Genomic DNA, 20,242 nt, shown 5'->3' on the forward strand with positions numbered 1-20,242 from the left:
ATTAGTGCCCCAGTATAGATCGGACCTACCTTGAATGAATGAATCAAGCAGGGAGGTAGGAAGCCAGGAAGGCAGGGAGGAAGGGAAAAACCCGGGGTCCTGGATGTCCCTGGCCCGAAAGGCTTCCACATGACAGCAGTGCTCCCTTCCGCCCCCGCGTTCCACTTCCATCCCAGCCAGAAAATTGCCCTCTCTCTTGCCATCCTGGGGCCTATCAATTGTGTCACTGGGGACGGAACTGGGTGGAGGTCCCGGGGTTGCGGAGGGGTGGTGCCCGGGGACCCGCCCCCTTGACTCCAGCCGGGAACAAGGGGCGGTGACTCCCTCGCTGGGCGTCGGGCAGCCTCCTGCGCCCCGGGAGGGCGTGCGCCCCTCTGCGGGCAGCTTGAGCGCAGGGCCCCCCGGCCCTTGGAGTTACCCAAGAGGCCGGGTGACTCCTCCTCGGGGACCCTCCCCCTCTGCGGCGCGTCATTCTCTCCACCCTCGGGTCCCGACCCCGGCGGCTCCTCGTACGCCGGCCACACCAGGGACGAGTCTCAGCCACCTGCTCCGGAGCCAGGGAACCGGGGCGCCGTCCGCCCGCGCTTCGGTGCGAGCGCCGGGCCCCATGGAGCCGCCGGCCGGCAACGCCAGCTGCGAGAACGGTGCGTGGGGCCGGCGGGGACCCGGGTGCGCCCCGCGCTGAGCGCCTGCCCTTCCCCGCCGCTCCTTTCCTCCGCGTCCTCTCCTGCCAAGGGGCCCCAAATGGGGGAGAGGGTCCGCACGCGTCGTCCCCGACCCGGTTCTCAGGCCCGCCTTGGGGAGGAGCCAGGTTCTGGCTGTGCCCCCCCACCTTTGGAGCTGGGTTGCTGAGAGGGGCAATGGGGGAAAGGGGACCGTACTGCTGGAGTAAGGGGTGGGAGGAGGTGGGCTTTATTGGTTACAGCTGGTCCACCAAGAGGTGGGGGACTGGGGGGGTTCTTTTATGTATAGTTGCTTCAGATTTTAGTACCTGCCCAGGTCTGCCTCCCTGGGGCCCAACAAAGACAGGGGAGTGAGGCGCAGAGACTCACCACCCTCAAACCCACATGCACCTTTTGGGAAAGGGAGGGAAAGAACACCCCAGGAAGGGGTAAGGAAGGATGCTTGGCTTTATGCTCGGGTTCTCATCATGAACCTGGGTGGTGGACTAGGCCGTTTACCTGCATCATCCCTGTCAATCCTTGACACAACTCTACTTTAGTGTCTCGGCTCTGGAGACAGAGAAACTGAGGCTCTGAAAAGTCTGATTAATTTGCTCAAGGTATTAATCACCGTGGGGCGATGGAATACAGAACCAGGGCTTGGATTCTAAAACCTGTCTTCATACCACTGTGTCACCTCCTTTCTTGGTATAGCATCATTTTCCTACCTTGTCTTGGCATCGCAGGCTGTGGGAGATCCCTGTTTTTCTAACTTCTCTTCTCCAGTGAAGCTTTCAGAGCTGGCCTGTTGGGTGTTGGCTGGCTTTGGTTTCCTGACCAACGAGACAGTCCATTTTCAGCCTCACCTTCCCCTGGGGAAGAATATGTTCCCCAGTCCCCGCGTATCCTGGAAGAGGAGCAGGAATCATCTGGCCCAACACCCACCTGTCAGATAAGCATCCTTCTCACAATTGGATTTCCTTTGGCCATCGGCCCTCTTCCTTGTTCTTTTCCCCGGGTGGGAGAACTTAACTCAGTGGAGGGTCCTGTGCCCCTTGGGTGCCTCAAGCCTCCCCCAAACAGCCAGACCCACCCTTTGGCTCCACCTGCTGGAAATGCACCTGGAGGAGGCCAGGGGAGGGGTGTGCGAAAGGGCTTGGCCTTCCTCTTGGGAGCCACCTTCTTTGCCCTACATCCTGCCAGGTTCTGGCTCTTTTCCTAAGCTCAGGGAACTCCCAGGACGTGACTCCTGTCCTAGCTGACAGAACAAGTTTGATTAGGGACCCAGATGGTTTCTTATCTCATCTTCTGTTGATTGTGACCCAGCTGTTAGAAAGAGAGGTCTCCCACTGCAGAAGACACATGGCCATCCCCCAGTGGGTTCCAGACCCAGTCCTGCTACCCAGGTTTTGGGAGACTCACACAAGTCCTTCCCTATCTCAGGGCCTCAGTTTCCCCAGCTGAAAAGCAAGAGGGTTAGATGGGCTGCCTTCTAAGGGCCCTTCCAGCTTTGCTGTTCCATGCTGTGCCATAGAAGGAAAGTCAGCATTGCCCTTACTGTGTTCCACCAGAATGCCACTCTGTGCTCAACATAGGCCAAAGCTAGAGCTGCCTGACCTGTTGGACTTTGGGGCCCTTCTAGCTTGGTCCGAGGAAAAGGGCCTGCCAGGCTTACATTCTTGGCACAGGAGCCTGGGTCTTTATGACACACAGGCTGTAAGGACCTTCTACCACCAAAAGTCACAAACTTAAATGCCAGTAGGGGCCGAGCACATAACACAGTTGACTGAAAGGAGCCAGGTGTGGACTCTGGGGGAATCGCAAAGAGTACCTCCCGTCTAGCGGGGAGCCAGCTGTTTGCCTCTGGGACCATCTGCCCAGCAAGGTAAGCGAAGGCAGCCTTGAAGCTGAATTTTCATAGGGAATCTGGTTTTTAAATACTGGTGATGAATTCATACTTTAAGATAACCCTCAAGAAGCTAGATGAAACCCCATCCCCTTTGCTGCCTGCTTTGTGACGGGGTGTGTGTTGACCAAGAGCATGAGCTCTGACATCATATGGGCTTGGGGAACAGTTCTGGCTTGACCACTTAGCACCAGTGCAGCCATAGGTTACTGAGCTTATCAGGACCCCAGTTTCTCAGCTAAAACCCTGGACATGATCGCTGTGCCATTTCCATGATAGGGATGTTCACTGGAAGGCCCAGAGCTGTGAGCACCAGCACGGGAAGATTGTTGCCTCTGCCTTGTACTGTCTCCTTGAACTTGGGCAGCTTGGTGCTTCTGACTGAGGGTCTGCTCTTCATGCCCGAGTTTGTCCTGTTGTCTTTGGTGTTTGTGTCACAAGAGCCAGCAAGTGTGGGCTGGCTTTAGGGCATGAGGGCTGCTTCAGACTCTCGCGGACTCTAGGACTCTAGACAGCAAAGTGAAGACAGATCCTGCCTGGGGTGGCAGGGACGCCCATCCCTCGGCGGCCTGAGGAGGCCCCAGCCACTGACCAGGAGCACTAGAGGTTTTCGAAGGATGGCCTGGGGATGGTTGGTCCTGACCAACAGGATGCTCAGAGTTCGTCATCTTCAGGCCTAGGAGGGGCTGTGGACTCTCCAGCTTCACTCCCTCCTGGTACCCGCCGGGATTCTGCATCATGGCTGGAGTTAGTGATACGTAAGTGAAGAGGCCTCTGGGAGGGGAGACTCCCTGTGTGATCCTGAGCTGTGGGAGGCCCGTGTGCCCAGAGGCTGGTGAGGTTGGATTCAGTGACACCTGAGATCTGGGGGGACCCAGCTTGATGTGTGGGGCGTCAGTATGGTGTCGTGGTTATGTTCTGGGGTTCTGGAGTCAGACAGCCTGTGTTCATAGGCCAGGATCCTGACCTCTTGTTGCCTCCCTTTCCATGTCGATGAAATGGGAATTAAAGACAGCCCTCATTTGATGGGCGGTTGGAAGAACTTGATGACTTCACGCCAATGAAGTCCCTAACCTGGCGTAAACACTCAGTAAATGTTAACCGCTGTTTTTAGTTTGGGGCTCAGGGTATGGCTGGAGTGCGGCAGTGGCTGAGGCCCGGGGTCTGAGGCAGTGGCCGGTGCCGGTATCTTTAGAGCATGCAAACGTCCCCCGCGTGACTCTCTCCCCGGTGTCTTCCCCAGGTTCCCTGATCCGCCTGTACTGCTCCTCCCAGCAAGTTCTGTGTCAGATCATCGCTGACCTTGGCCCTGAGATGCCCAGCAATGTCACCTCTCACAGCTGGCAGGAGAGGTTCAGGCAGAGCTACAGCTTCTACGTCGGCCTGGGGCTGGCCTTCCTGTCCAGCTTCCTCATCGGCAGCAGCGTCATCCTCAAGAAGAAAGGCCTCCAGCGACTGGTGGCCTCGGGGGCCACGAGGGCAGGTAGGCTCCTGGCGGTGGGGTGCGGGTGTGGACGGGCTGCTGGGCAGCCTAGCCTGCAGCCAGCCCTGTGAGCCTCCTCCCGGGTCCGCTGTAGCAGTTGGAGAGCCTGTCCTAAGGGCACAAAAGGTGCACTGTCAACCCCATGGGGAATCAGTCCACCAACGGGACACCTTCCTTTATGATCCAGTATTTCCTGAGAACTTCGTGGTCATTTAACTGGGGTGAAGAGAGGGAAAAGTCTCAGGGCCAAGAATCAGGAAGCCCAGGTCTATTCCTGGTTTTATTTCTTACCAGTTGTGCTGTGGCAGGCCGGTAACCACCTCCCTACAAGATGGGAACACAATGCCTCTGCCCAGAACAGTGGCAGACACTAGGGTGCCCTCACTTACTGTCAAACTGAGCTCCCGTATAGGATACAAAAGAATTGCTGAGTCTCTGTCCACAGGGGTTCGTTTGTTTGGAAAATAAGGTGTGTATCCTTGAAAACAATTCCTGAGAAAAGGAATCCTATATAAAAGAATTCACTCATTGAATCATCATTTATTGTGTACCTGCTGCGTGCCAGGTGCCATGCGAGACATGCAGCCACTGTGCCCTTGAAGGGCTTTGAGTTGAGTGGGAGAGACAAGCAAGTCGATAAACACTTGTCCCATAGCCTGTTAAGTGCTGTCATGGGGAAAAGATGAAGGGGAGAAGAGGAAGATGACGTAGTGTTCCAGGCAGAAAGAACAGCATGTGCAAAGGCCCAGGGCTGAGAGCATGAATTATATTAGAAGCTGAAAGTAATTCAGGATGGCTGGAGCATGGAGGGGTGAGAAATGGGCTGAGGGCCAGCTCATGAAGGGTCTTGTAAACTGGGCTCCAGAGTTTGAGTGTAACTCTAAATGACAAAGGTTTTAGGCAGGCAAGTGACGTATTTTGATTTATGATTTGAAAAGATCCCTAGTTGCTGGGTGCAGAATGGGTTGGGGACAAGACTGGAGGGTGGGAGGCCGGTTAAAGGAGGAAGACAACAGAGCTTGGGCCAGGGAATGGCCGTGGGCATGGAGACAGGTGGTGGAGTGCAGAGACGGTTTCTGCAGGTAGGACATACTGGGTTTGGTGTTGCCGGGCTCCAAGGGGAGCGTGAAAAAAATGAGTCAGGATGACTCAGCCCTCTGCTTTGAGCAACTGGGGAGATGAAGGTGCTCTTTTCTGCAATGAAGAATACAGGAGGAGCAGGTTTATGGAAAGACAACGTGTTCAGGTCTGGACATGTTCAACTTAATGTTCTGTGAGACACTGCGCTTTGGCAGCAGACCATTAGGGCTCCAATTCCAGCTCCTCAGTTCCTGGTGACGTGATCCTGGGCAAGAACATAGTTTTTCTGTGCCTCAGTTTCCTCATCTAAAAACAAAATGGGGATAAGACTAGTTCCAGCCTGCAGGACTGTCATGAAGATGGGTCGTGTGCTTAGAAGGACACTTGGCACAGAGTGGGCACTAATGTTAGCCTCAGTTATCTAAGTGGGAGGGCCTGGCGGACAACCCGATACCCAGGTCTGGGCCAGGTGTGCGCGGATACGGAGAGCTATGAGGTGTGGGGATGAAGTCAGGATCAGTGGTCATCGCTGCTCTGTCTTCCACTTCTGGACACATGTTCGAATGGCCAGAGCCCTCCCAAAGTGCCAGAAAGACAGCTGCCTGTGCTCAGGAGAGCAGGGCAAGTACCCCTGACCATTCAGAGAGGCAGCGGCCCTGGCATCAGTTTTTCCCTCCAGTCTGATATTTCAGCATCTCCTGAGATTTCAGCTCTTAGGGTGAAATGCTCTCAGAGCTCTTAACGTGAACGAGGGAGACTCTGACTCCTTTAGGAGCCTGATGGAACTGAAAGGCCTTCTTAGGAAAATGGGCATTCACAAAAAGCAGAATGTGAATTTGGGATTTTTCACAGAACAGTCTAAAACCCATCCATCCCATCCTCAGCCTCACAGCTAATGTTCCTGAGCGCTGCCTGGGTGCTGGGCTCTGAGGCCATCATGCGAACACAGCAGACACACTTCCTGACTTCCATTTCAGTGGAGCAAATGCAAGAAAATAAATCAGTTCAATTATAAATGACAAGTGTCATGAAGGAGAAGAGCTGGGTGTGATGAGAGAGAGTCCCAGGGGGAATAATAAAGATAAGGGGTCAGGGAGGGCATTTTAGGGGAAGCAGCATTCAAGCAGAGACCTGTGAAGGGAATGTGGATCTAGGCAAATATTGTTAAGACTATTCTGAACATGGAAAAGCACATGCAGAGGCCTTAAAGGCCAGAAAGAGCTCATCATCTTTGAAGAACTCAAAGAAAGCCGGAGTGGCTAGACTGTAATAAGGAGAGTGGCAGGAGATGCCTGTGGAGAGGTGAGCAGGGTCAGAACTGTGAACAGGGCTTGGTAGAGATTCTGGTCTTTATCCTAAGAGTATTTAGAAGCCACTGGCCAGCAGTAAGCTGAGAAGTGACAAATTCTGATTTACGTTCTTAAAGACTCCTGGCTGCTATGAAAGGAATGGATTATAGGAGGACAAGGGTAGAACCAGAGGAACCCTAGAAGGCTGCTGCCTTGACCCAGAATTGGGTGGTGGCAGTGGAGTGGACACATGTGAGGTGCTTTTTGGAGACAGAGTCAGCAGGATGGACTGGATGCAGGAGGTGGAGTAGTGGGAGAGTCAAATGATTCCCTGGTTTCTGGCTTAAGCAACTAGGGACCCAGAGGTGCCATTTACTGAGTTTCATTTGGTGGGTGGGGAGCATTTAAAATCAAGAGATCCATTTAGGACAGAATTTGAGATGCCGGTGAGAGATCCAAGAGTTGTCAAGTCAGCAGTTGGATCCACACCAGGGCTCAGAAGAAAAGGTCAGGGTGCGTGTATGAAACAGGGACACCAGCAGCTAGATGGAAATTAAGGCTTTGGAATGGTTGCGCTCACCGGGGGAGGGCCCAGAAGCGAGCCCGGGGGACTCACCACAGCTGACTCGGACTGAATGCTTGGAGACTGGGGCGTGCAGGCAGAGAAGGGGCGGTCCTGGGAAGCGTGGCCGCGCACTCACTCGGTGCCTGTTGCTTTCTGCAGTGGACGGAGGCTACGGCTACCTGAAGGACGCGATGTGGTGGGCTGGATTTCTCACCAGTAAGTGAGCCCTTTGCTGCTAACGACTGTGCCCGATTGATGACAGAGGCAGAGAGGAAAGGAGGGTGGGTGGGGCATTTCTGTCCCTATTGTGCAAGGTATGAATCTGAGGCCAAGATTCCCAGGGGGAAACCCTTGACAGTCTTTGCTGGTAGAACATCTTACCTGTATCTCAGATCACTTTCTCCACCCAAAGTCTCTCTCATCCATGAAGCATCTACCCCCAGAGAGATTTGTCCAGAGCTGGAGATGATAAAGATGTCGTTTCTCAGCTTCCCTGGAAACACAGGGAGCTGTCGCTGCCCGTTGGAGTCTCCTGGACTTTCCTGCAGGGGATAGCCTGGGACTCCTAAGTCAGTTTCCCCATTCCTCAGGCAGTTGTTGGCTCACTTAGCACATGGTTGGCCTGCCATCTAAAGTTTGCCCAGATTTGTACATTCACACATTTCCCCCGCTTTCCACCCACCCTCTCTGGATTTCAAAGCCTAATTCTTTCAGATGGAAAATTAGCCAGCTTTCCATTTGTAATCCCCTAAATCAGGTTTTGATCCCAGTCTCAGCCAGAGCGATCACATTCATCATCTGCTTTCAAAGAGCGGAGCCAGTTCATTCTCTTCGAGCAGAGACAGAAAGGACACTTAAAGGAGCCTGCACACTGGAAACTCACCTGGGGAGAAGTGGGCCCTTTGGGGATGTCAAACTTTCTAACCACCTGCCTGTCCGTCTAGACAGTCCACACCTCCTCTGGAAAAGATGGTCCTTGGACCATTTGGTACCCGGAGAATCAATAACTGTACCTGTTTCTTTATCTGATAATTAACACTTTCTAGAACTTACCTTAAAGATAGAGACCAATCATTGGCAGTCCCTGAGATACACTTAACCGTGCCTCGACCAGAAGCCAAGAGACTTCAAAATCAAGAAGGCATCCTGTGACCCGGGACTCTCGGCATGCTTTCTCATCTTTAAAATGGAAGGATTTGGTCAGGATAGTCTGAGCCCGACCTTCAGATCAGATTGTCCAGGGAGAGGGCGTAACAATCAGAATTTCAAGTAATGCTGGCCTGGGATTCTGTGAGGGGTTGAACGCTGAGTGAAGGCATCTCTACCCAGATTCATTTGGACTGGAGATGGTGCACTAGAGCCAATGACCCCTTTTTCCCCTTAATTTCCTAGTGGCTGCTGGAGAAGTCGCCAACTTCGGGGCCTACGCATTTGCTCCTGCGACAGTCGTCACACCTCTGGGAGCGCTGAGTATCCTCATAAGGTTATTGTCACCTCTCTTGCCGCCTCTGGCTTCTTCCTCTTTTCAGTTTGTTGGTGTCTGGAACAGTTGCTACTTGTAATCAGGGACTTGGGTCAGTCCCAGCTCCCCCCAGAAAGTTGTGTGCTGCTCAGAACTCCAGACCTTTGGATTATTTGCTGCCTGTTGCTCTAGCATCTCTTTGACTGGTCAGTGAAGGGGCAGGCCAAGCACAAACCAGTTGGAAGCGCCTCCGCTGCCACCAGGCTGAATGTCTCACGTCAGCGTTCGGCGCCCCAATAGGAGAAGCGTACCAGTTGAAGGTGTAAGGCCTAGATTAGCACTCCCTGAGCTCTAACCTTAGCTCCACCACTTAGTAAAGTTACCATGGCAGGCTACTGAACCACTCGAAGCCTCAACTTCCCAGCTAAGTGGGGATGTTCGTAATACCTTCCTGAAGGCATTGCTTCGAGGACTACGTGAGATAAGGCACAGAGTGCAGATACAGAACTGGGGCTGAAGAATAACCACGGCTAACGTATGTAAGTAACATCTATTGCTGTGTGCTAAATGTTCCAAGTGTGCTCCGTGTATTAACTCATTTAATCCTGGAAGCATCCCTACTAGTTAGAAAGTAGGAGAGACCTGCGGCCAAGAGAGGTTAAGCGTCTCGGCCAAGGTCACCCAGGCCCCAGGAGGCTAGGCCAGGATTCCCTCCCAGGCAGTCTAATTTCAGAGTCTGGGTGCTTAATCACTAGGTCATGTTGCCTCCAAAATGTTTGATAGCTTGAAAGATAACTGGTATTAAATGCATTGCCCCGTTCCTCCCGAGCTACAGACATAGTTCCTCTCTGGGGGTCCTGTGCCCCATCTGAAGCTGGCTCTGATGGTTGTTCTAACCTTGGAGCCCTGGTAAAGCCCAGCCAACCACATGCAATACCCATAATTCCCTCTGTTTTGTTTTACCGGCTTGATGACAATTTTGTAACGTTTATGCAATCAAAAACCAGATGGAGCCGTGATACCACTATTGCATATCTGATTAGTTTACAAAGCCCCACCCCCAGGAAGTTGGGAGAGGCAGGGATTCCTGCAGCACGTGACCTGTGCCTTTGCTAATGCCACCGGATGCTCGTGAGCAGGCATTATGGGTGGAACGGTTTTGGTGGTTTTAGAGGAGAGATGGTGGACTCTCAGAGGAGCCTGGACATCACTCCCCTCTCTCCTGATACCTTTCCCCAGGACTTTTGAGGCTCACTGGGTCAGCCTAGGCCGGCCCACAGATTTTTACCCTAAACGAATACCACCTTCATAAAGAAACAGAAGCATGCCCCAACGATCACACCTGTCTTGTCCACTTTCCCTCCCTGCCTCCCTTCCTCCCTCACCTCTGCTGGGTGAGAATGAAAGTCACATCACCAAGGAACAGCAAGGGGCTGGAGGTGTTTTGTCCAGAAAAGACTCAAGGAAGAATTCTCTTCAATAAGGTGTAGAGGAAAACCCACAGGCTTTATAATTTAGGCAGAACTTGAGCTCAAATCTCCACTCAGCTATTGACCAGTCGTATGATCTTGCCACCATTTAAGCTTCTATGGGACTCAGTTTTCTCATCTATAAAATGGGCATCAGCATATTTTACTCTTCTAAGAGTTACAAGATGTTAGTGAGATAGTAAAGCGGAAAGTTGCTAGCATAATATCTAGTACGTAAGGTGTGTCCAAGACACGGCGCCTACAGTGGTCATTGTGCTTGTTTATACTGGCGCATACAAATGGGAGAAGGAATGGCTTTGTTCTGTACGGCTCAACGAATAGAAATGGGCAAGGATGAGAAGTTACCGTATTTTGGTGAATAACAGAATGACCTACAGTGGATTCATTTGCCTGGTGGAGGGCGAGCAGCTGGCCACCAGAGATATACAAGCCACAGCTGAGAGCTGTCTGTTGGCAATAATAAGAGAAGATGTGCTCTGTGGGTAGGAAGCTGGACAAGAGTGCTCTGAAAGGCTCCTGCAACTCTTCTGCGTGGGCTGCTTTGTCTCTAAAATGAAAGAAGCCCACATGTATGTTGCTGACTCTTCCAGCCCCCACGGTAACCCTCCCGAACCTAAGTTTCTATGTCAGACGTTTCCTAGGGGTCCAGAAAAGCTTCCTCGTGTGAGAGTTGTGAGTCCTGACCTGTTCTCCCTGAGCACTTGCTCAGCCCCGCTTTTCTCCAGGACGCTGGGGCTGGCCCGGCTGCTCTAACCCCTTCTCCATGTCCACACGCAGTGCCATCCTTTCCTCCCATTTCCTGGGAGAGAGTCTGAACCTGCTGGGAAAGCTGGGCTGTGTGATCTGTGTGGCCGGCAGCACCGTGATGGTGATACACGCCCCCGAGGAAGGGAAGATCACCACCGTCATGGAGATGGCTGCCAAGATGAAAGACACAGGTGGGCTCCAAGCCCGGGGCGGGGTGGGAACCACGTGGAAGGTCTGACTGGGTCCTGGCCATCTCAGGTGCTGCCACCTGGAGGAGGCAGGTGGAAGTTGGTGGGCTGCTACTAAGGCTAGCGCGCAGGTTCCCAGCCTGATAGGGAGTTGATGCCATTTATTATGTGCTTATTATGTGCCAGGTACTGTTCTAAATGCTTTATGGGTCGTGATGGAATGTCATAGACTGAGTGGCTTATAAACAGCAGACATTTGTTTTTCCAAGGTCTGGAGGCCACGATCAAGTCCATGATCAAGGCCCACTGATCTGGCTCATAAACAAACATCTCGCTGTGTCCTCACCTGGTGGAAGGGGCCAGGGAGCTCTCTGGAGTTTCTTTCTTTAAGTTTTTTAACGTTAATTTTATTTATTTATTTTCTGGGGGGAAGTAATTAGGTTTACTTATTTATTTTTGATGGAGGTACTGGGGATTGAACCTAGGACCTCCTGCATGCTAGGCATGTGCTCTACCTCTGAGCTAGACCCTCCCCCATCTCTGAAGTTTCTTTTATAAGGGCACCAATCCCTTCGTGAGGGCTCTACCCTCATGATGTAATCACCTCCCAAAGACCTCACCTCCGTACCATCACATTAGGGGTTAGGCTTCAACATGTGAATGCAAGAGGCCAGGAGGGGAGTGGGGTACAGTCAGTAATTGCATTCATTACCTTATTTAATCCCACAAAAGAAGCCTATGTGAGGAAGGTCCTATTACTAGCCCTGTTTTACAAATGAGGAAACTGAGGTCGTGGGGTTTTAATTAATAACTTGTACAAGTTATTAAATAGTCATGTCACTGGGATTGGAACCCATGTTTGTCTGACTCTAAAACCCAGGTTTTTTTTTTTTAATTGACGTATAGTTTATTTACAATGCTGTGTTAATTTCTGGTGTACAGCATGGTGATTCAGTTATACATATACACAGATATATATATTCTTTTTCATTATAGGTTATCATAAGATATTGAATGTAGCTCCCCTGTGCTATACATTAGGACCTTGCTGTTTATTTTATATATAGTAGTTTGTATCTGAAAATCTTGAACTCCCAATTTATCCCTCCCCTCCCCTTCCCCTTTGGTAATCATAAGTTTGTTCTCTATGTCTGCAAGTCTGTTTCTGTTTTGTAGGTAAGTTCATTTGTGTCCTTTTTTTAGATTCCACATATAAGTGATAGCATATGACATTTTTCTTTCTCTTTCTGGCTTACTTCACTTAGAATGACGATCTCCAGTCCATCCATGTTGCTGCAAATGGCATTATTTTATTCTTCCTTGATTTTTTTTTTACAGCTGAGTAGTATTCCATTATACATATACCACATTGTCTTTATCCAGTTATCTGTTGATGGACATTTAGGCTGCTTCCATGTCTTGGCTATTTGTAAATAGTGCTGCTGTGAACATTGAGGGTGTATGTATTTTTCTGAATTGAAGTTTTCTCTGGATATATGCCCAGGAATGGGATTGCTGGATCATATGTTAAGTCTATTTTTAGTGTTTTAAGGACTCGCCATACTATTCCCCTTAGTGGCTGCAGCAAATTACATTCCCACCAACAAAGTAGGAGGGTTCCCTTTTCTCTACACCCTCTCCAGCATTTATTATTTGTGGACTTTCATGATGACCATTCTGACCAGTGTGAGGTGATACCTCACTGCAGATTTGCAATTTTCTGATTATTAGTGAGGTTGAGCATCTTTTTATGTGCCTATTGGCCATCTGCATGTCTTCATTGCAGAAATGTCTATTTAGGTCTTTTCCTATTTTTTATAGGGTTTTTTTGTTATTTAGTTATATGAGTTGTTTGTATAATTTGGAAATTAAGCCCTTGTCACTCAAATCATTTGCAAATATTTTCTCCCATTCTGTAGGTTGTCTTTTTGTTGTGCTTATGGTTTCATTTGCTGTACAAAAGCTTATAAGTTTGATTAGGTCTCATTTGCTTATTTTTGCTTTTATTTCTATTGCCTTAGGAGACTGACCCAGGACAACAGAGCTATGATCTGTTTTGCCTCTGTTCTTTTTTAGGAGTTTTACAGTGCCCTGTCTTATGTTTAAGTGTTTAAGCCATTTTGAGTGTATTTTTGTGTATGGTGTGAGGGAGTGTTCTACTTCACTGACTCACATGCGGCTGTCCAGCTTGCCCAGCACCGCTTGCCGAAAAGACTGTCTTTTCTCCATTGTATATTCTTGACTCCTTTGTTAAGATATAATTGACTGTAGGTGTGTGAGTTTATTTCTTAATGCCATGGCAATGGGATGTCACATTAAGAACCTGGTCTCTAGATGCTTATCATATCCTCTACAGCTCAGGTTATCTTTCTCCCTCTCCCCTACAAAGGGTACATCGTGTTTGCCGTGCTTCTGCTGGTGTTCTGCCTCATCCTCATCTTCGTCATCGCCCCACGCTACGGACAGAGGAACATCCTCATTTACATCATCATCTGCTCTGTGATCGGAGCCTTCTCTGTGTCCGCCGTCAAGGGCCTGGGCATCACCATTAAAAACTTCTTCCAGGGGATGCCCGTTGTGCGGCACCCTCTCCCCTACATCCTGTCCCTCATCCTGGCACTTTCGCTCAGCACTCAGGTTAATTTCCTCAACAGGGCGCTGGACATTTTTAACACCTCCCTGGTGTTCCCCATCTACTACGTGTTCTTCACCACAATGGTGGTTGCCTCCTCCGTTGTCCTCTTCAAGGAGTGGTACAGTATGTCTGCCGTGGACATTGTGGGCACCCTCTCTGGCTTTGTCACCATCATCCTGGGTGTGTTCATGCTTCATGCTTTCAAAGACCTGGACATCAGCCAGACCAGCCTGCCACACATGCACAAAAATCCCACCCCACCCCCAGCCCCAGAGCCCAGCGTCACTAGACGCGAAGACAAGAATGTCCTCGTGGACAGTATAGAACTCTGCAGCACCCCATCACCAGAAGAGAAGCCCAGAGTATTTACAATCCATTCGTAAAGCTTGGAATACATAAGTGAGCGGAGGAGCCCTATGGTACTGTCAATTCAGAGCTACCTGGTTATTCTCAGCACAGCTCTTACCAGTGGGCTCTCTTTTCTTGAGACATTCATTTATACCTCATCACTGTTTCTAGGAGAAAAATCCCTACCCAGTGAACGGTGGTGGCAAAACTTCCTGGAAACACAGCCTCAGTGACCAAATGCCCGACTTGACGTTGGTGCCAGCAGGTCCCCTGGGCCACCTTCACACTTGTTTCCTTGGTGCCATCTCTATGTCGTTGGGAAGAAGACAGAATTTGACCTGTTGAATGTAGCAGCACAAGCCAAGAACCTCCCTGAAATGTTGGTCATCAGGAAACCCTTAGCACTAGTTCTCCTCCTGAGACTGACTCACAGTTCCTGAGCCCAAGGATGGTGTGCAGCTGGCACCCAGAGACCATGCCTCCCGCCCAGAACTAAAAGACACCACTACTGTCAAACGTCTGGATGCTTTGGCCACCTCATCTTCAGAGACAGAGCAAGACCTCAGCTGACCTCCTCACTGTGAAAGCGACCTGACGTCTCAGGGAAACACTTCCACCAGCCCCGTCCCCGAGCGCGCCAGCCTGCAGGTCAGCATCTGTTTCCACCCGCTCCGCCCCATCCCTGCTCCTCCCCTCTCTACATACATCCTAAGGGGTCCGTCACTGAGATATCCAGGCAGTTATCTTAGAACTCAAAACAATAACCACATCAGGTGCTTCACAGCCCAGCTCTGCTGGCCATGCCCAGGATTTTGTGCCACCTCACTCTCAAACAGGAACAGCAATTGCGTCGCTCTTCAAGGTAGCCTGGCTGTGGAGCACAGCGCACTTTCCTTTTCCTCGAGGAGTAAACCAAAACATGATTTGGGGAGATGGGGAGAAGAGGGAGGAGCAAAGTCAGGGTTGGGCAGAAAGCAGCTGCAGGCTCTCTGGAAACCAGGGGCTAACTTTTGTGTTTCTCTGGTGCCCAGCCGGGAACCCAGGCGGAAAGAGCTCTGGGTAACCCCTGGGCTGCAGCCCCAAAGCCTCGGCCAGGAGGGTCAGCTTTGAACATTGGTGACCAGGTAGGGGTGTAAGCTGGACACGGGGTGCATTCTGGCTGTTGACCAGATTGCAACCAAGTCCCCGACTCCACTGATGAGCCGCCCGCACTGGGAAGCCGTGTGTCACGACTGCTCCAACACCACCTGCTTTGGGAACTGCATTTAGTCCCCTCACATTTGGCCAGGAACAGTCAAAGAAACAAGAGCAGCTGGAGAGAGAATTAGTATCCCGTCCCTTCCTGTCCTCTTTCCAGCGGTGAAGACGTGAGTTGGTGCAAGGACCAATGGCAGGGACGTAAGGGAACCAATCTATCTATAAAGACGACCTGACCCTCCGCCCCCGAGTTGGTGCAGAGCCTCCCGTGTGTAACTCCACACCTTCGCCCTGGGTTTACATCCCATGCCCGAAACTTAGCCAAGCCTGGGCCAAACTCTTGTTCGCCTTGGAGCTCCAATGTGCTGGTCCAGCTCACCAACAGACTGGCTTCCTGCACCTCCAGCCTCAAAGCCCCAGTTTTTAATGAATGTGGATTTCTCTCTGTAACCAAAATCAATGCAACACATTGGATCTTGAGAATGGCCATAATCTGAGGGCCCTCAGCGTGTGGTCTGCAGGGTCAGGAATAAAGACCTCTGAGTGTGTTTCCCTGATACTTGCAACTTGACCTTCCTTGGACACAGAACAATTAAACTGGTTCCTCGGTGGGGGGCAGTCCTCGATCTCTGGAGACCTCTGGCTGCCAAGAAAGTCCCTCTAGTGCCTTCCACAGCCACGCCCCTGCTAGAGAGAGGAAGGCTGTTTCGGGAATAGAGTCAAAGACACCCAGCCCTTGTTCATGCCTGAGCCCTCGCGAGAAGCCAAGCACAGTGCTAAGAGCGTCATGTGACTCCTTAAAGCCCTCACAAATCCTCAAGGTAGATCTATATCATTCATGCCTTAAGTGACCCCTAGACCTAGTTACACTAGACCAACCTGTGTCCCGGTGCAAAGACAGACAACGCCCTCAACCTGTCATGGGAAACCCCAGGGCTGTCCTTTGGCTCCAGCTCTTCCATGGTGGCCTGACAGGCTGGCCTGACGGTCTTTGTGGGAACTCATCTCGGGAGTCCTCACTGATGGATCCTATCCAGGCCGACCAGCGCAACATTGAAAAAAAGGAAAAAAGAGTTACCGAACCAGACATTTCAAATGACAATTTATTTTAATTAAATACAAACAAGGAAAAAAGGCACCATGGCCCATTCAAGTATTTTGCATAGATATACAAACATTGTAAACAATTGATAGGTGGACGAGAGAAAAGAGGGTCTGTTTTCCGTGAACAATCTCCCAAATAAAAAGAAAATTCACATTGCCCTGGGTCCCAGACACACACGTACACACGGGATGGTGAGAGAAGGGGTGCGGGAGGGTGACTTTGGCGCTTGGCTTGGATTCTGGAGACCCTCTCCTCTGCCAGGTTCCCCGGGGGTGGGGCACCTTCCCCGCTGGCATACTCTTGCCTTTCCTGGGTGTCCAGTAGAGCTGTTATAGACACATTTTAACGTAATCACTGACTTGAACTGATCCCCGATTTGAAACATTCAGGTCTTCCACGCCCTCTGCCAAATAAGAACAAATTCTGACATAGGCAAGGGGAGGCTTTATTCAAAAGGATTCCTGCAAGAGGTGGCAAGGGGCCCTGGCAGTAGGCGAAGAGGCTACTATGTTACCGTGAGACCTGCAGGGAGACACCGTAAGATCTGCGAGCCTCTCAGAGGTGGGCAGAAGGAGCTTTTCTTTTTTAGGGAGAAGTAAACAAGGCTCAAAAGCACCTATGGTTGGTAGGTAATTAGCCCTGGAGCCTGGTCCTGGGCTAAAACCCTCACAGGGACAGGATGTGACCTCCCGTGAGGTCCACATTTCAGAGAGGACACCTGGGCTCTTAAGAAAAACAAATAGGGTTGAAAAACTGAGAGGAGGCTGTTAACATTTTACCAAGATTAACGTAGTCTCCGTCTGAACAAAGGGCTGGTTAACTCCCTCCATCAGGCCTCAGTTAAGCGCCTCTCCTCCCACCCAGACTCTGAACATGGGCCGGCCTTCGGCTAGAGCCCTCACACAGCCACTCCCCGAAAGGGCTGAGCACAGAGATGGTCCCAGTATGCAGTTCTCTCCAGCCATGCTCTGCCCTTCCTATCAAAGGCCTCTTCCTTCTGAGCTGTGAGGTGCTTACACATCTTGCAGCAGCTCGGCATGCCTGAGCATTCTCCCCAGGCAGCACCCCCCCCCCCAGTCCTGCAATCATCCTTTCGAATAAAGCCCCTCCTTAAGCCCGCATTTGTTTTTGTCACCTCAAAGCAGCACATGGACACAGGAGGGAAAAGCGGGCCTGTAATGGCCGGTCTTGCTCCTGGGCAGCCTCCCTGGCCGGCCGGAATGGTGACTCCCAGCTCCCTGAACAGAGCCAGGAGTGAAACAGTAAGTAGAACTGGCTGCCAAAAAGTCTCATCAAATTGTAAAAACTCGACCATCTTCCAGTTCACAGTACAATTTTACGGGATAGAGGTCATATTAAAATAGTGGAAAACAGGAACAAAAAAACCCAAGCAAGCAACAACCCAGGTCTCTTTTTGGTATGGTTCCAGGGAGGGTGGGTTTCAGGTTCAGAAGGCTCATGCAGCCACAATGGCTGTGGCATTTTCACTTCAGAGCCTTCCACCTACTGATGCAGTGAAAATTTGGACATGCCACAGGAACAGCACTGAGGCATGGGGTTGAGTTGAAGGGTGATTTTTTTTGGGGGGGGTCTTTTCTCCTTTAATTTTCTGGGACCCAGCCTTGAGGCCTGGGGTGTTTAGAGGAGCACACTTAAGTGGAAGGCCATCCCCGACCTAATCAGGCAGCAGAGGCAGTGGACATTGGCTTTGGGGAGCAACCAGGGCTCTTGTCGGCAAGACCGGGGTACAAATATCACTAATATCACAACAGCCTGACTACCTGAGGGAAGAGAACTTCATTTTCCTAAGCTCTTTCTAAATCTACTCCAAGTGTGTCCCCCAGTGCACAGCCTCAACCTCTCACTTGTCTACAAACCCAAGAACATCTATTGAGCACCTATTGCGTGCAGAGAACTATAAGGGAGCCCTGGGGTAGTGGTTAAGAGTGAAAACTCAAGCCTCTTCCTTACATGAGGTTTTTAAGAGCAAACATCTGCTCACTGCAGGAGGTGGGGAGACCCCACACTGCCTAGCACCTTTCTGGGGTGGGAGACAGTCCCGGAGAACATCTCCAGTGACTCTGAAAATATCCCATCTAGCAGAGCACCGCACAGCCCTCCTTCCCTGCTGCGGGGAGGACAGGACCAGAGGAAAGAACACTAGGAAGGGGCTGAGAAAGAAACCTGGTTGGTCCTGGCACAGACTCTGTTCCATGAAGGCTGCTGATTGCTGCTTCTCTAGAGATCTCAGCTCTGCTCGGAGGGCAGGGGTCCTGCCTCAAGCCAGTGACCAGGCCTGGGGACAGGCTGGAGCTCCCAGGATGTCCGTGCCCCTCACCGCACCCGCTGCCGTGCCCGAGTACCTTACTCAGATTTAGGTCAGGGAGTAAGAGGAAGAGCAGACTCTGCTGAGGTCACAACACACAATGGGAAGTAAAGCTGCGACCCCACGGCCGTGGCCCGAGTCTACCCGGTCAGCACTCTTGAGAACCAGCGTAGAAAATCCCGTGGCCGGCCCTCAGGCAGGACCCTGACCTGCAGGTCACAGCACCAGGTCCCAGGAAGTGGGGCTGCTGGGGACCCGCTCTCTGCAGCACCACGCGTTGGCGAGTCTGAGTGGGAAGGAGAAAGCCAAAGCGCGAGGCACTTGGAAAGTGCAGAAGAGAGAACAAAGAGCAACAAAGAAGGACGGCGGGCGGAGTCGCAACCTTTGGCTTGAGGGCTCAGAGGGGGCCCAGGCTGTGCTCCCCCTGCTGTCTACACTGCCTACAAATAGTACCTGTCTGAGTCAGAGTGACCCGTGTGAGTAAGAGGATGCGGGGGCTTTTGGAGGGGGGAGGTATGACGAGGGGACTTGACTTGTTCACATGTGGCCACAGAACCAGGAGCTGTGACCTCAACCAAGCCCTGGTCAGGGTCACAGCTGTGGCTGGAGTGGCCCTTCTCCATCTCGGAGCTAAAAGGGATGGCACGTGCCTAGCCTCTGTCCAGCCTGGGGCCTTTGAGGAAGATGGAAGCAGTGGAAAGCTCTTAGGCGTACCCTCCAGCATAAGATGGGGATGGATGGCTTCTCCAAGTTGAGTCCTGGCCTGAAGGACTAAACAGACTTTTCCCAGCTGGGCTCGCCAGCTCAGACAGCCTGCACCAGCTCACCTGGCACCTCGGGAGGGAGGGGCCAGCTGAAGGGGGGATGGGAGAGAAGCAGCCATTCATCTCCTCCCCTCCCACCCCGGGGCTGAATATTGCACAAAACAACACTTGGATGCCTTTGGACAGTAGTCACTCTGGGCCTCGGAGGAGGCCGAGGAGGTGCCGAGTCAAGGAGATTTTCAGAGATGCGGTGGTTCCAGGAGGAGTAGGGCGGAGAAGAGGAGCTCGGAGGTGGCCAGACATGCTTCTTCCAGATTCTGTGGCCACGGATCCTCCGTGATGTTCAGAGTCTTCAAGGAAAGGGAGAAGCCCCTTTAGATGGGGCTAGATTTTTGAGCTAGTCATCCCCACAGCCCTCTGTGATCTGTATTCAGGAAACTGTGGGAAAAAAGAAACGGGAGGGAGAGAAACATCAGCTCCACACTCATCAGTGGGGATCAGTGGGGATCTGGCCTCTTGCTTGTGGCAGATGGGGAGGACGGTTTCTGCAGCAGTCTGTCACGTGTCTGCTTGCCCAGACTGTCATCTGTACGGCGAGAGGCACGGTCGTGGCCCTAGCCCCAGAGGACCAGCCACCCCCACCGCCTCTCTGCCGGCAGAGCTGCAGTCAGTCCGCAGCATTCCCGGGGCCTCGTGGGAACACAGGGCGGCCATCCAGCTTCCTCACCTCCTCCCCGCCGCCCCAGCTCCCAGGACTGGCTGCCTGAGAATCTGTCAGCCCCAGGGAAGGGGTAATGAGAGGGGCCGTTAGCGCACAGCCTACCACAGGCTGGCGGTTAATGTGAAATAACTGCCTTGACTTTCCCAGCAACCCAACACCGTTTTCCAGGTGAGGAAAACGGAGACTCAAGAGAGTGACTTGCTCAGGGCCGCTCAGCTGGTCAGTTGCAGACCAGGTTTGAAGCTACCACAGCTCAGCCTCCTAAATATCACGT

At 51.7% G+C, this 20,242-nt stretch overlaps 2 protein-coding genes across 4 annotated transcripts in view; one reads left to right on the forward strand and one right to left on the reverse strand.

Moving 5' to 3' along the window:
* The first annotated feature begins 475 nt into the window (after positions 1-475).
* NIPAL4 (NIPA like domain containing 4) lies at positions 476-16,190 on the forward strand. The gene is made up of 6 exons (XM_031449415.2): positions 476-644; positions 3,812-4,051; positions 7,145-7,201; positions 8,378-8,468; positions 10,715-10,875; positions 13,262-16,190. Exons 1-6 carry the CDS (start codon positions 608-610, stop codon positions 13,888-13,890), a joined length of 1,215 nt encoding a protein of 404 aa, XP_031305275.1. The 5' UTR covers positions 476-607; the 3' UTR covers positions 13,891-16,190.
* The window catches only part of ADAM19 (ADAM metallopeptidase domain 19), an 81,236-nt gene continuing 77,131 nt past the window's right edge, over positions 16,138-20,242 (reverse strand). For all 3 annotated transcript variants that reach the window (XM_031449413.2, XM_064484493.1, XM_064484494.1), the window contains one exon: positions 16,138-19,685. In XM_031449413.2, the coding sequence (XP_031305273.2) occupies positions 19,632-19,685 (54 nt within the window). In that variant the 3' untranslated portion in view covers positions 16,138-19,631. The remainder of the gene's footprint in view (positions 19,686-20,242) is intronic.

This window comes from Camelus dromedarius, chromosome 3, assembly GCF_036321535.1.
Source record: "Camelus dromedarius isolate mCamDro1 chromosome 3, mCamDro1.pat, whole genome shotgun sequence".
Classification (NCBI taxonomy): domain Eukaryota; kingdom Metazoa; phylum Chordata; class Mammalia; order Artiodactyla; family Camelidae; genus Camelus; species Camelus dromedarius.